This window comes from Emys orbicularis, chromosome 13, assembly GCF_028017835.1.
Source record: "Emys orbicularis isolate rEmyOrb1 chromosome 13, rEmyOrb1.hap1, whole genome shotgun sequence".
Taxonomy (NCBI): domain Eukaryota; kingdom Metazoa; phylum Chordata; order Testudines; family Emydidae; genus Emys; species Emys orbicularis.
In genome coordinates this window covers 15,930,613-15,947,257 of record NC_088695.1, presented here as the reverse complement: position 1 = coordinate 15,947,257, position 16,645 = coordinate 15,930,613, and the positions used below count along the sequence as shown (strand labels likewise).

Below are 16,645 nucleotides of genomic sequence, written 5' to 3'. Positions count from 1 at the left end.
ACTAATGGGAGAAAGGATAGACAGCATACGGTAAGATGTTTATACACAAATGCGAGAAGCCTAGGTAACAAAATGGAGGAATTGGAGCTCCTGGTCCAAGAAATGAAACCTGATATCGTAGGAATAACCGAAACATGGTGGAACTGTAGTCATGACTGGAGTACAGGTATGGAAGGGTATGTGCTGTTTAGGAATGACCGGAAAAAAGGTAAAGGTGGGGGTGTGGCATTGTATGTCAATAATGAGCTAAAATGTAAAGAAATAATAAGTGATGGAATGGATAAGACGGAGTCTGTCTGGGCAATAATTACACTGCGTAAAAGAACTACTAGATCCTCCCCTGAGATACTGCTTGGGGTGTGCTATAGACCGCCGGGATCTAGCCTGGATGCGGACAGAGAACTATTTAATGTTTTTAAGGAAGTAAAAACTAATAAGAGCTGTGTTATCATGGGGGACTTTAACTTCCCAGACATAGATTGGGGAACAAATGCTAGTAACAATAATAGGGCTCAGATGTTCCTAGACGTGCTAGCAGATGAATTCCTTCATCAAGTAGTAGCTGAACCGACGAGGGGGGAGGCCATTTTAGATTTGGTGCTGGTGAGTAGTGAGGACCTCGTTGAGGAAATGGTTGTAGGGGACAACCTTGGCTCGAGTGACCATGAGCTAATTCGGTTTAAACTAAATGGAAGGATTAACAGAAATAAAACTGTGACTAAGGTTTACGATTTCAAAAAGGCCAACTTTAATAAATTAAGGCAACTACTTAGGGAAGTGGATTGGGCTAACATACTTAGAGAGCTAAAGGCAGATGAGGCCTGGGATTATTTCAAGCTGAAGTTGCACGAGCTGTCCGAGGCCTGTATCCCGAGAAAGAGGAAACGGTTAGTAGGCAGGAGAATTAGACCTAGCTGGATGAGCGGGCGTCTCAAAGGGGCGATTAAGAAAAAACAGAAAGCGTACAAAGAATGGAAGAGGGGAGAGATCGGCAAGGAAACCTACCTTATTGAGGTCAGAGCATGTAGGGATGCGGTGAGAAAGGCCAAAAGCCGTGTAGAGTTGGACCTCGCGAGGGGAATTAAATCCAATAGTAAGAGGTTTTATAGCCATATAAATAGGAAGAAAACAAAGAAAGAGGAAGTGGGACCGCTGAAGCATGTAGATGGAGTGGAGATTAAGGATAATCTAGGCATGGCACAATATCTAAATGAATATTTTGCGTCGGTCTTTAATAAGGCTAATGAAGGGCTTAGGAATAGAGGGAGCGGGACAGAGGGGAATAAAGGAGGGGCGATTGACATTACAGTATCAGAGGTGGAAGCCAAACTTGACCAGCTAAATGGGACTAAATCGGGCGGACCGGATGATCTTCATCCTAGAATATTGAAGGAGCTGACGCGAGAAATTGCAAGCCCCTTGGCGATAATTTTTAATAAATCTGTAAACTCGGGGGTGGTACCAATGGACTGGAAAATAGCTAATGTGGTTCCTATTTTCAAGAAGGGGAAAAAAAGTGACCCGGGTAACTACAGGCCTGTTAGTTTAACTTCTGTAGTATGCAAGGTCTTGGAAAAAATTTTGAAGGAAAAAGTAGTTAAGGACCTTGAGGTGAATGGCAATTGGGACAAATTACAACATGGGTTTATGAAAGGAAGATCGTGCCAAACCAACTTGATCTCCTTCTTTGAGAAAGTAACAGACCTTCTAGATAAAGGAAATGCGGTGGATCTAATTTACCTCGATTTTAGTAAAGCGTTTGATACTGTGCCGCACGAGGAATTATTGGTTAAATTAGAAAAGATGGGGATCGATATGAAAATCCAGAGGTGGATAAAGAACTGGTTAAAGGGGAGACTGCAGCGGGTAGTACTGAAAGGTGAACTGTCGGGTTGGAGGGAGGTCACCAGTGGGGTTCCTCAAGGTTCGGTTTTGGGTCCGATTTTATTTAATCTATTCATTACTGACCTCGGAACCGAATGTAGGAGTGGGCTGATAAAGTTTGCGGATGACACAAAGTTGGGAGGTATTGCCAATTCGGAGAAGGATCGGGATATTCTGCAGGGAGACTTGGATGACCTTGTAAATTGGAGTAACAATAATAGGATGAGATTTAATAGTGAGAAGTGTAAGGTGATGCATTTAGGGATGACTAACAAGAATTTTAGTTATAAGTTAGGGACGCATAGGTTGGAAGTGACGGAGGAGGAGAAGGACCTCGGAGTCCTGGTTGATCGCAGGATGACTATGAGTCGGCAATGTGACGTGGCTGTGAAAAAAGCTAATGCGATCTTGGGATGCGTTGGGCGAGGTATTTCTAGTAGGGACAGGGAGGTGCTGCTTCCGTTATACAAGGCGCTGGTGAGACCTCATTTGGAGTACTGTGTGCAGTTCTGGTCTCCTATGTTTAAAAAGGATGAATTCAAACTGGAACGGGTACAGAGAAGGGCCACTAGGATGATCCGAGGAATGGAAAACCTTTCCTATGAAAGGAGACTCGAGGAGCTCGGTTTGTTTAGCCTAACCAAAAGAAGGCTGAGGGGGGATATGATTGCTCTCTTTAAATATATCAAAGGGATTAATACCAAGGAGGGAGAGGAATTATTTCAGCTCAGTACTAATGTGGACACGAGAAGGAATGGATATAAACTGGCCGTGGGGAAGTTTAGGCTTGAAATTAGACGAAGGTTTCTAACCGTCAGAGGGGTGAAATTTTGGAACAGCCTTCCGAGGGAAACGGTGGGGGCGAAAGACCTCTCTGGCTTCAAGATTAGGCTTGATAAGTTTATGGAGGGAATGGTTTGATGGGATAACGTGATTTTAGTCAATTAGGCATTAACGTGCCACCGCGGGTAAAATGAGGGTCCGGCTGTAGAATCTTGCCTGTATGCTCGGGGTTCTACTGATCGCCATATTTGGGGTCGGGAAGGAATTTTCCTCCAGGGTAGATTGGCAGAGGCCCTGGAGGTTTTTTGCCTTCCTCCGCAGCATAGGGCAGGGGTCGCAGGCTGGAAGATTCTGTTGTGGGTGGGTCAGCTTTTGTGGCCTGCATCATGCGGGAGGTCAGACTAGATGACCATATTGGTCCCTTCTGACCTTAAAGTCTATGAGTCTATGAGTCTATGAGAAGCTGTTTCCTGAGTTGCCGGTCTCTCTGCAGTTCTTAGCAGACAGTGGACTCCACAGATGCGTGCTCCTTGCTTCCCTCCTTGGACAGGCTTGGCTGAGAGGTGATGTACTAAATGGGATTGGAGACTGAAAACCCCTCTCTGCTCTAGAGCTGATCCTGGTTTGTGCAGGCACCAGATATGGTCACAATGTAGGATGTCTCTGTTCTGGGGCTAAATTGCTGAATCCGATCTCCAGGGCTGTGAGCCCAGCTCTGATCTCACCTCTGGAGCAAACTACCCTCACAACCTTTCCTAGATGAACCTAACCTCAGGGAAACAGCACCCTCCCTGGATCTCACACAATGGCAGCATCCCTGAAAGGACCCTGGCTAAAAATAAGACAGGGCTGGTGCTCAAAGGGTGTCCCAAAGGGGTTGCAGAATAAAATATATATTTATAGTACAGACATGTGACCTACAATCGCTAAGAGCCTAGTGGCACCAGAAGCTCAGCTGGCCTGAAATATCCTGTTCCTTCATTAAGTCCACATAATTACCTCTGGGTGAGCAGAGATTGGGGTTTTTTTTTTGTTCCCCCTCCCCTTTTTCCTGCATTGCATCAGCAGCTCTTGGAGTACAGCCACCAGGGGAACCCACAGCTCGGGTTGGCTGGGCTGATTGAAGTAGGTCATTAAGAGGTACCCAAAGCAAACACTAAAAACTAAGAACCACGTCCACACTCGTGTAGCTAGGGCTATTTTTGCCAACTGGGGATCTGGCCCTTTGATTTCAATGGAGCAATGGCTGATTTACACCAGCTGGGGATCTAGCCTGTTACACAGTTTCAAATCCATATTCTTTGCCTGTGAGTTTTTAAACCAAAGACGAGACAAAAGTTCTGAACCCGTCTCCACTTTCTTACTTCTTTGTTCCACGGGATTAATTACAAGTGTAACTTTTTATGTTAAGGAGATATTCATTCCCACTAGGGACAGAAATCTGGAGGAATTCAGTGTTTCTAAGATTTTCTATGTCTGAGCTTTCACTTCTATTAGGATGAATGGTCCAACTTTCTTTCTTTCTTTCTTTCTTTCTTTCTTTCTTTCTTTCTTTCTTTCTTTCTTTCTTTCTTTCTTTCTTTCTTTCTTTCTTTCTTTCTCAGCAATTACGTTTTTTTTCTTACTGAATTCAACAATGCAACATGGAATTCCTCCGAAGTTCTGTCACAGCAAGAGATTTTTAGCAGATATGGGCTACCGGAAAGACTTGGGGCTACCCTCCCACCCCCTCTGGAGGTGGGGCAGGGCTGTGCTCTGCTCCTTAAAGGAGCAGAATGCAGCTAGGGAGGACATTCATTATTTAAATGGCTTTAACAGCACAATACACATGCTAACAAACAAAGGCTTTGTTTAAGTTTGTTATCATAGGTTTTGTGCTGTTACATTGATCAGGACTTCTCAAGAGGGGAGGGATGTGGGGGACGGAAGGCGTTTAAACAGTGTTTTTGATTCTGTTTCTCCCCATTGGTCTGAATTACTCATGACATCCATACTGCATCACATCAAGTCCAAATCATCAGAGGAATGCCTCTGCTTGAACTGACCAGAGGATGGTTGGATTCTGATGTCAGCCCAGTTCTGCAGCCTTACAGGAATCAGGTGTTGTCTGCAGTGTACCTAGAATTCTTCTTTGCAGCCAAACTCGTCTAACATACATTTTGTTAACTGGAACTGGAGCAGAAAAACAAAGAAAACAAATGCCTCAATTTCTAGCTTTGTGGGTGAGAGAACTATAAGTGAAGATTATAATGCCAGACACTGATGGCCTTAAACCAGCTTCCTCAGGAATCTGCCAAGAACTTTGCTGAAAATATGTTCCTCATCTTAGCAACGGAGCTAAGACTTATCATATATCTGTCCACCTTTATTCGAATGAAGCTCCTTCTGATCTGACAGCTCAGGCATTGTCAGTTCCATCCAGAACAATTTACAAACTTGGAACCTAATCCTGTAAACCCATAATCATTTTATCAATCACATTGAAGACAATGGGACTATTTGCATGACTATGGACCACTTTTGTGGACTGGTAAGAGTTTCAGGTGTCTGTTCTGTTCCTATAAAGAAAGTTGAATCCCCCATTGAAATGCAATGTTTGGGTACAATACCATAAAGCAGTTTAGGATACAGTTCTACTTAAAATTTGTCTTTTAATAAGTCCTACATATGCTGAAATGGCTCCTCACCCAACTCCCATATTCCATATAAATAGACTGATATACTACATATGTGGGGGGAAAGTGAGTAGTTAAGCATGTTGATGTTTGTATATACAAAGTGGGTTTCAGAAGAGACGGGAAGAGCGTCGGTGCCCTGGGTTTGGGGCGGGGAGGAGTCACATGGGGAGGTCACATGTCCCCCTTGTGTCCCTCCCATGAGTGTAGTACTGGCAAGAAATGATTTCTACTTGTACCACTGGCTATAACTCAGGAAATGCCTTGGTCAAATGACCCCAGATTTGGATCACTAACACTACCCTGCGACCCCTTGAGGCACACCAAACTTCAAAGCAATCTGAGTGACTCTTCGGCTTTTAGAGCACTTACGCGGTTTAAGCTTTAAAGCATATAAAATGGCTGGAATGGAACCTCTCTGGCTGTTTTTCCATATTGGTGTGTGCACACTGTAAAAAGTGAACATTTTCTTAAATTCAGTTTGGGTCCCCTGAAGACAGAGTGAATAAACTTGACAGACTGAGACGTTTTTGACCCTCATCACATCAATAGTTTGATCTCTAGCATTGCAAAAAAAACCCACCTAGAAAACCCCTTTTTATCTCTGCAACCCCTAGCTCAAATGACTTTTTGAAAAAAAAATCTATTTTTTCATGGCTTATATTTCCATAACCCCTTGCTCAAATGACCGATAATTCAGTTTACTAATCCTACCCAGCACCCTCCAGAAGCACACCAATTTTCAAAGGAATCTGACTAAGCATGTCAATGTTAGAGGCCTTAGAAAGTCGACTTTTAAATGGTAGTCACAACACAACTTTAGTTATACTAGCACTGCTGCGTTACTATAATATTTGTCAGTTCGTTTACTGGCTGAGTGCCCATCTCTCAGATTTCTGTCTATAAACCATGATCTCGGAATATTCCATGAGCATTAAAACGGGATTGTGCTGTTAAACAATGAGAACACTGATAGAGGAATAAGCATCAAACTAGGCACCACAGTACAGACATTCACCTCATGTAAACTGGCACAGCTCCATAGCACTATGCCAATTTACACCAGCTGGGGATCTGGCCCTTCATATTTGTTCAATCTCCCTGACACACCCACAACCACTGGGAATTAAATATTTTTTAAATGTCTTGCAGCTTTGCACCTGAATGCAGTAAGAAAAAAAATGTAATTGCTGAGAAAGAAAGAAAGAAAGAAAGAAAGAAAGAAAGAAAGAAAGAAAGAAAGAAAGAAAGAAAGAAAGAAAGAAAGATGGGCCATTCATCCTAATAGAAGTGAAAGCTCAGATATAGAAAATCTTAGCTCATTAGGCTGCAGGTGCGAAGCTGCATGACATTTAAAAAATATTTAATTCACATTGGTTGTTTCAAATCCATATTCTTTGCCTGTGAGATGAGCCACTGGCTCCTCCCAGTGGAGGAGGGCCCTTGGGGAATCGACCCTTCTCTCCCACGGGCACAGATTATTGGAGAGGGGGAGGGAATTGTCCTGAACGCTCCCTTCACCCCAGAGAACTGCAGATGTGGGCAGGGATTCTGAACCCCTGAATGATGAACAGCATGTCAGGAAGGAGACAGGTCAGCAGTGACTGACCACCTATCACCGCAACCTCTGATCTAGTGAGACAATTACAGGACATAACCCAAAGGACATGGACAGAATCCTGAGAGCAGCAAAAGCCCTTCTACAGCTCTAAAATCAGGGAGTCCCATACTCCCCCAAGTCACTGAGTCTCAGCCCCATGGGGAGGGGAAGGAGCTCATTTTTACAGAACTTCCACTTATCGATGGACCATGACCTGCCTCCTTCTACCACAGCACATCAGCTTTAGTCTGACCTCCTGCACATTGCAGGCCACAGAATCTCACCCACCCACTCCTGTAATAGATCCCTAGCCTCTGGCTGAGTTTCTGAAGTCCTCAAATCATGATTTAAATACTTCAAGTTACAGAGGATCCACCGTTTACACTAGTTTAAACCTGCAAGTGGCCTGTGCCCCATGCTGCAGAGGAAGGAGAAAAAAACCCAGGGTCTCTGCCAATCTGACCTGGGAAAAATTCCTTCTCCACCTCAAATATGGCAATCAATTAGACCTGAGTATGTGGGAAAGACCCACCAGCCCGACACCTGGGAAAAAATTCTCTGTAGTAACTCAGAGCCCTCCCCATCTAGTGTCCCATCACCAGCCATTGAAGATATTTGCTGCTAGCAGTCACAGATCGGCTACATGTCATTGTAGGCAGTCTCATCATACCATCCCCTCCATAAGCTTATCAAGCTCAGTCTTGAAGCCAGTTAGGTTTTTTGCCCCCTCTGCTCCCCTGGAAGGCTGTTCCATAACTTCACTCCTCCTCTGATGGTTAGAAACATTCGCCTAATTTTGAGGCTAAATTTGTTGATGGCCAGTTTATATCCATTTTAGGTTGGATATTAGGAAAAACTATTTCACTAGGAGGGTGGTGAAGCACTGGAATGGGTTACCTAGGGAGGTGGTGGAATCTCCTTCCTTAGAGGTTTTTAAGGTCAGGCTTGACAAAGCCCTGGATGGGATGATTTAGTTGGGAATTGGTCCTGCTTTGAGCAGGGGGTTGGACTAGATGACCTCCTGAGGTCCCTTCCAACTCTGATATTCTATGATTCTATGATTTATTCTTGTGTCCACATTGGTGCTTAACTTAAAGAACTCCTCTCCCTCCCTGGTATTTATCCCTCTGATGTGTTTATAGAGAGCAATCATATCTCCCCTCAGCCTTCTTTTGGTTAGACTAAACAAGCCAAGTTCTTTGAGTCTCTCCTCATAAGGTAGATTTCCCATTCCTCGGATCATCCTAGTAGCCCTTCTTTGCACCTGTTCCAGTTTGAGTTCATCTTTCTTAAACATGGGAGACCAGAATTGCACACAGTATTCCAGATGAGATCTCACCATTATCAGTGAGATGTGAGTCCAGCCAAAGATATCCCTCAGCTCTAAGGGTATTTCATTGCAGCAAATGGGGAAGGTTTAATGTCTGAAGAGAGAATAGTCTTAAAAGCCAAATGCAGGTGAGACAATGAAAATCAGCTGGCCCAGTTCTTCTCTCAGCCCTGTTCATAAAATGGGGCTGAGCTAGGGTAGCTGGCAGGAGAATGTCACTCAGTGTTTATGTTTTCACATTAATTTTGTATTTGGTGGCTGGCCTGGGAGATGAACTTTTTCCATCAGTGCCCCTGATTATGAGCCCTGCAGAGCTCCAGGGTACCTACCCAAAATGCCCTTAGGAGAACATAATTCAATAAATTCCCTTGGCAAAGCTTCAGATGCACACAGGCTTGATATTCGGTAGGCCTCCTCTGTAAGCAGCTAGATCAGGTCTCAAACTATTTGCATACCCAGTAGTGTTTCTGCAGCTCTGGCAGGGTGGGAAGAGCCTGTTTTAATCTAGATGTGGTATGAACTTTACCCACAGCTCTTAATGAGCTCTGAAAGCCCTTTGTTATAAGTCGTTGTCCCCTCCATGTTCTCAGATAGTATCAGCTCCCACTGATGGTCTCAGAAAAAAAAGTCACAGGGTTAACTGGGATGTCCATGCGTTTCAGCACAAGAGATTTTTACCACACCGTAAGGATCAGAGGTCATCTTGACTCAGGAGACAGCAACTCACCCCTACAGGTATGTTTACTAATGTGTAACTGACCAAGGACTGGGTTCTGAGCTCAGTGGCATCAGTGTGAGCTCTGACTGTGTTCTCCCAGATCTCTTTCCATTCTGAAGCATCCTGGAATCTGGTCAGGGCTGGTAGTTTGTCCGTTGCCCACAAGGGGCTACGTATTCTGATGTATTTCTGAGGGTTGGGGAAAGGAGGGATGGTCAGAACATATTTTTATTTGTTTGTTTGTTTGTTTGTTTTTTCATGGACAATTTTGACAAGAATGAAGAGAGACAAGGTGGGTGAGGTAATAGCTTTTATTGGACCAATTTCTGCGGGTGAAAGAGACAAGCTTTCAAGCTACACAGAGCTCTTCTTCATGTTTCTGAATAAGCTTGAAAGCTTGTTGCTTTCACCAACAGAAATTAGTCCAATAAAAGATATTACCTCACCCACCTTGTCTCTCTAATATCCTGGGACCACCATGGCTACAACAACACTGCCAACGACAAGGATGGAAACATTTTTATTTCTGTCAAATTTTTCAGTGGAAAACTTTGATTTTTGTACAAAAAACAAAAACGCTGAAAATGTCTGGCCAAACCTGGAAAAAAAATTGCTTTGGGGCCAAAACATTTGGTGTTGGGGGTTTTCAATTTTCTGACAACAAATGTTTGAAGAAAAGCCGACACTTTTAGTGAAGATATTAATTTAGCAGAAAACCCAGTTTTCCGCTGGAAATGAGTTTCAATGGAAAACAGTTGATCAGCTTCAGGAAAAATTGCAGGAGCTGACAGAGGTGGTGCCAGGTGCATCTGGGCAGCAACATGTCTCTTGCTGCTTGTGCAATGGCTGAAGCAGGGAAGCAGCTATGAAGAAGTAGCTGCCATGTCTCTCTCTCCCTCCCACCCCCTGCCCTGCTGCTGCAGCTATATGGGAGAACACTATGAGAGGAGGCTTAATAATGGAAACATGCAATTTCTTCCAGGCAGAGACTCCAGAACAATAACACATAGTTCTTACTTAGCACTTTTCATCAGTAGAACTCAAAGCACTTCTCAACCTTTAAAGTATTTATCCTCCCAGCACTGCTGTATGATAGAGATGTGCTATTTGTCCCCATTTTAGAGATGGGAAACTGAAGCCCAGAAAGGCTAAGTGATTAAAAGTTTGGTCAATAGAGGTAATATACTTAGACATCTGTAAGGCATTTCATTTGGTATCGCACGACATTTTACTTAAAAAAAAACTAGATTGATATAAAACTAACATGGCACATGTTAAATAGATTAAAAACTGGCTAACTGATAGATTGCAAAATGTAATGATACACGAGGAATCATCAGAGAGTATGTGCGTTTCTAGTGGAATCCCACATAGATCAGTTCTTTGCCCTACGCTATTGAACATTTTTATCAGTGACCTGGAAGAAAATATAAAATCATCACTGATAAAAAGCTTGCAGATGACACAAAAATTGGGGTAGTGACAAATAATGAAGAGGATCAGTCAACTGATTCAGAGAGATTTGGATCATTTGGTAAGCTGGGCTTAAGCAAACAATGTGTGTTTAATACAGCTAAATGTAAATGTATACATCCAGGAACAAAGAACATAGGCCATACTTCCAGAGTTACTGCAGAGAGTTCTTTCCCAGGTGTCAGGCTGGTGGGTCTTGCCCACATGCACAGGGTCTAATTGATCACCATATTCAGGGTTGGATAGGAATTTTTCCCCGGTTCAGATTGGCAGACACCCTGGGATTTTTTTTTTTGCCTTCCTCTGCAGCATGAGCCACGGGTCACTTGCAGGTTTAAACTAGTGTAAAAGGTGGATTCTCTATAACGTGAAGTCTTTAAATCATGATTTAAGGACTTCAGTAACTCAACCAGAGGTTAAGAGTGGGTGGGTGAGATTCTGTGGCCTGCAATGTGCAGGATGTCAGACTGTATAGGGAGATGTTGGCAAACCAGTAAAGTGCTTGAAAACAGTATTGCTTATTGCTAAAAGCAGCCTCAGCTTGACCAAGGCAGGCGGAGAGGGGGTTTTGGTGCCACAGAAAGGGCAGCTTGACCCCGCGTCCTTCCTGATATGAATTGTGTTGAAGTTGCTGATAGTTGCGTTTTAGAAGAGCAGGATGTGCCCTCAGGAATGTGTCTAACAGGGTCTCAAGGCTGCAAACTCTGGGGAAAAAACACACCTGATTAATCAATAATCAGAAGAAAACCTCTTGCTTGACCATTGAAACTGTTTGCTTCACAAGTTTTCTTTAAGGGACATGTCATTGTGTTACTAATGTATAAAATAAGGGGGAAAAGTTTGAGGTAGTGGGATTCTTCGGGACTGGACTCTCCCTCTGGATACATCTTGTGTTCTCCACCAGCTGCCGCTGTGCCATTCCAGAGCCACACTCAGCTTTGGCAATTATTGAGGTTTGGGGGTGTTTTACTAACCTGTTGCGGACGTGTGTAAGTGCTTGAGACTAAGTAAAGTTTAGCTTTAAGTGAAAGCACTCTTGTGTTGTCCTGCTTGTGCCAGCCATCTATCGGTCGGACGGCCGTGTCTCCGCTGATTTATTTCCTGACACCACCTAGCACAGAGTAAAAGTTACCAAGAGCTTTGGGTTGAAAGAACCCCTGGTGGTCCCTTCTGACCTTAGTCTATGAGACTCTGAAAAAGATTTGGGGGTCATGGTGGATAATCAGCAGTGCGATGCTGTGGCCAATCCTTTGATGTGTAAACAGAGGAATCTTGAGCAGGAGTGAGAGGTTATTTTACCTCTGACCTGGTCACTGGTGCAACTGCTGCTGGAATCCTGTGTTCAGTTCTGGTGCCCACAGTTCAGGAAAGTTGTTGATAAACTGAAGAGGGTTCAGAGAAGAGTCATGAGAAGGATGAATGATTGGAAAACTTGCCTTATAGTGATAGACTCAAGGAGCTCAATCTATTTAGTTTAACAAGGAGAAGGTTAAGCAGGAACTTGGTCACAGTCTGTAAGTACCTACATGGGGAGCAGATACTTAATAATAGGCTCTTCAATCTAGCAGAGAAAGGTATAACATGATCCAATGGCGGGACATTGAAGGTAGACAAAACCTGACTGGAAATAGGGCGTACATTTTTAACAGTGAGGGTAATTAACCATTGGAACAATTTACCAAGGGTCATGGTGAATTCTACATCACTTGACAATTTTAAAATCAAGACTGGATGTTTTTTCCCAAAAGGTCTGATGCAGGAATTATTTTCATGCAGTTCTCTAGCCTGTGTTATGCAGGAGGTTGGAGTAGATGATCACAATTGTCCCTTCTGGCCTTGCAATATATGACTTGCCCAAGGTCACACAACCAGTCTGTTGCAGAGGAGGGATATTGAACTCAGGTCTTCCAAGCCCCCAGTAAGCACCCTAACCACTGACCATTCTTCCTGGCCATGTGGGCTATTACATTACATGTGTGTGGTATTATTGTGTGACAAACACCAGCCCCACACATGCTCAATCAGGCATAAGAATTGCTCAGATTCCTGAATGGTGTTTTTAATAACAAATAGCTGTTTAACCTGACCAGAATCAAAAGGTGCCAAAGTGAGTGCTGGGTGGAAGCACGTCTAGAACTCCCTGGCCTCTGCATACCTCAGAGCTGAATCTGGCCAGTGAGTTGATTCACCTCTAAATTAGAGTGTGGAGAACTGTGTCTTTCCCAGCTTGTACCTTCCCTTGAACAATCTGCTTCGGACCATGGATAGAGACCAGACAGACCATGTCTCTGATCCACGATGGCAAGTCCCGTGTTCCTCTTAAACTGCAAACTGCAGAGACACAAGCGAAACTATTTGGCCATCATTCAGCCCTAGCACAAGTAAGGTGATCTCCTTTGGCTTCAGTGGAACTGCATCCACTTCTTCTATGGGTGCAGCAGCCCCCCGTATTCCATGTAACTATGGAAAATCTTCTGCTAGAGTTCCAGTGTTTAGTCCAGATTACATTTAAACAACCCAGGGAACAGTCTGCTATTACGTAGTATACAGGGAATAAGCCAGAGGCTCATGCAGCTAACGCTCATGGATTTCATTGAGATTGTCATCCTAAATGTTCCCTTTCTGAATTCCATTTTGATCAGGGTCTGGTACTACACAGGGGTCACTGAGGGCAGGGTGTGAAGGGGACAGGGCTGCATAGGGGTAACTGAGGCAGAGTGTGAGTGGGACGGGTCTGTACAGGGGTCAGTGAAGGCAGGGCGTGAAAGGGAGGGGGCTGTGCAAGAGTCATGGTGTCAGAATTCAGAAATGGTGTGATTGTAGAAATGATATTTATACTGCATATAGAAATTATGAGGCTCATTTCTGTGTCTTTCATCTTGAAATGTAAGGGCTGATTCTGCCATAAATGAAGGTGTGAGTTCAAGACAGTGGGTTTGCCCAGGGTTAATTAATATGAATGAATGATTCTGAATAGCAAATACATTTGAAAAAATAGTTGGCTGTGATGGACACATCATCCAGACACGGAGGCAACATTGATCTACGTTAATGACTGCCGGAAAACTATTCCCATATCTCTAAGAGTAAGACAATGATATTTAGGGAGATTTATAAAAAATACACAGTCACTTTCACGTTTCAAAGTCCAATATTATTATTTTTTCCTGCAGAGCAATAACTTTAATCATATTTATTTCTCTCTTCTTCCTTTCATAACCCCTGTCCCTCTGTAGAGCGTCTCCCAGGCAGGAAATGTCCAACCAAACCACGAGGTCTGAGTTCCTTCTCCTGGGATTCTCTGACGTTTGGGAGCTGCAGATTTTACATTTCACAGTGTTTTTAGTCATTTACCTGGCAGCCCTGATGGGGAATCTTCTCATCGTCACAGTCATAACCCTCGACCGCCACCTTCACACCCCCATGTACTTCTTCCTGAGCAACTTATCCATCCTAGACCTCTGCTACATCTCAGTCACCGTCCCTAAATCAATGGCCAACTCCCTAACCAACACCAGACGGATCTCTTTCTCTGGATGTGTCACCCAAGTCTTTTTGTTTGTGTGGTTTGCTGCTGCAGAGTTGGCCTTCCTTACGGTGATGGCATATGACCGCTATGTAGCCATCTGCCTTCCTCTGCGTTACAGAGAAATCATGAACAGAAGTGCATGTGTCCAGATGGCAGCTGGTTGCTGGGTCAGCAGCACAATCTATTCGTTGTTTCTTACTGTTGATACCTTCAGGCTGCACTTCTGTGAGTCCAGTGTGATCGGTCAGTTCTTCTGTGACATCCCACAGCTGCTAAAGGTCTCCTGTACTAATATACATGACCATGAAATTTTGCTTCTTGTCTGTTGCTCAGTCGTTGGCTCCATGTTCATTATTTCCATATTTGTGTCCTACATTCACGTTTTCTCCACTGTGCTGAGAATCCCCTCTGCACATGGCAGGTACAAAGCCCTCTCCACCTGCCTCCCCCACCTGATAGTGTTTTCTTTATTTATGAGCACCACCATGTTCACCTACATGAGGCCAAAATCAATGTCCTCACTGTATCTGGACCTGCTGGCTGCCATGTTCTATTCCGTGATGCCACCAATATTGAATCCCATGATTTACAGCCTCAGAAACAAGGCAATAAAACATGCTTTGGGGGAAATGACAGGAAGGATATTTTGCATGAAGAAAAATTAATCCCTCTCCCTTTGCTCCTAGAAATTGTCCAGATAACACACATGATGGAATAAAGCCATTCCCATGTTTCACCATGACTGATTGACCATTTCAGACTCTCATAGATTACAAGACTGTAAGGGGCTATTATGGTCATCTAATCTGACCGGTTGCATAACACAGGACAGAGAATTTCCCCCAATGATTCCTGCATCTACCCAATATTTTGTGGTTAAGGTAGAACATATATATTTATTTTAGAAAGACATCTTTGTTAATCTGTATCCCTACATGTGATTTAGGAGCTGTGTGTGTTGGTCTAAGAGAAGGAATCAGACAGTTCCAACACCTTCCCCCACAAACTAGATACAGTCACAAAACCAATGATCGCAAGCCATTAAAGCTGAATGGGTCCAACCTCCCAGAGAATGGCACACTCAAGATGGGGCATAGATGGCCTGGCTGGATACTCCAGCTTTCTGAGGCAGAAGGAAGCTTCCACACCATTGAGCAATACCGTACGTGGGTCCAGATGCACAGGGAGGATGGGGACTTTCAAAACCCCCAGATTTCTCTGGAAGAGGGAGACCGAATTACAGTGAGAATATGAGACCAGGCTGAGTCTCAGAAGCTTCTTGGCTTCCTAAGAGCATGTGAATTGGTTCATGTCTTCTCCTGTAACTCAAGAGGGACCCATCGCACTCAGCTTGCTGAGAAGTGTACGTTTAGATGGGACTAAATATAGTGTCATAGTTCCATAGAGTTTAAGCCCAGGAGGGACCATTAGATCATCTAGTCTGACCTCCTGTACGACACAGGACATACAATTTCACCCAGCTACCCCTGTATTGAGCCTGATAACATGGGTAGGACTAAAACATTTCAGTCCTCAGCAGATGGACCTGTTGTGAGCCAGTGATGGAGTAGGAATTTTTGCAATGTTTTTAGGAATTCCTTGGATGCCTCAGTTTCCCCTATGTGCTGCATTGTTACCCAGTGGGGAGGAAAGAGTTGGCTGCTGGAAGAAGTCAGGGCTCTCATCTGGGATCTGACCAAGGAGAGATGGAGAGAGACAAAGAGCTTGAACAATAGGGTTCACTATAGCTTGTCAGGGCTCTGGGCTAACCTAACAAGAAGGGACTTGGACCATGTTTTAACCTTCAGTTCTCTATGCTAACGTAAGGACTTCCTATGCTGCATTCCAGACCCTACTTTGTTGACAATGCTGTTTGAGTGACACTGCAAATGCTTGGTGAGGTGCATTAATCCCTGAAGAGTGGACAAGTCTCTACCAAGAGCCTGTCTCAGCTGGACTCGCTGAACAGAGCTCACGGTGCAAAGCAGGAGGGCTGAAGCCCCAGAGGTTCATTCAAGGAGGTGGTGAGGCTTAGCCTATGCAGGAAGAGTGAGACTCCTCGGGGGTCTGGCACACTGAAGAGGTTCCTCCTAGAGACTGTTCCCAAGCTGGGGGCACAGCACCGATCCTGTGGCTCTGTGACAGAGCCACAGGTGGAGAACAGGAGAGTCTGAGGTGCCACCAATGCCTGAGGCCACTGCAACGGCAGAGAATTGATTAGGTGCAACATGCCCGGATGATCCCAGCAGGTGACCCGGGCCCCATGCTGCTGAGGAAAGTGAAAATCCCCAAGGTCCCTGACAATCCAAGCTAGGGAGATTCCTTCCTCACCCCAAATCAGGTGATCAATAGGGCTTGAAGCATGTGAGCCAGACCCACCAGCCAAGCATCTAGAAAAAAGGATTCTCTGGGCAACCTCAGAGCACTGGTCCACCACATCCAGTGCCCCAGCTCCAGCTTCAGAAGAAGGTGTGTGTGTGTGTGTGTGTGTGTGTGTTGGGAGGTGGGGGGGATGGACAGAATCCATCAGACCAATAGTGCATTGGGGGGTAAAGTCCGATCTGACCACTGTAGGTCAGCAGCTGAAGCTGTTTGAGATGTGCATAGGCTGTTTGTTGTTTTGAAACATATTGTTAAAGGTTTGTTCCAATTG

The 16,645-nt window shown here is 44.4% G+C and overlaps 1 protein-coding gene and 1 pseudogene across 1 annotated transcript; one reads left to right on the top strand and one right to left on the bottom strand.

The window, feature by feature from the left end:
* Positions 1-16,645, bottom strand: part of LOC135887506 (E3 ubiquitin-protein ligase TRIM39-like) — a 302,230-nt pseudogene that overhangs the window by 206,677 nt on the left and 78,908 nt on the right.
* LOC135888079 (olfactory receptor 14I1-like) lies at positions 13,719-14,657 on the top strand. Its single transcript, XM_065415893.1, has one exon. The coding sequence runs from the start codon at positions 13,719-13,721 to the stop codon at positions 14,655-14,657; it is 939 nt and encodes a 312-aa protein (XP_065271965.1).

Excerpts from the sequence above, each read along its gene's own strand:
- LOC135888079 (XM_065415893.1), top strand. The coding sequence starts at position 13,719 with ATGTCCAACCAAACCACGAGGTCTGAGTTCCTTCTCCTGGGATTCTCT.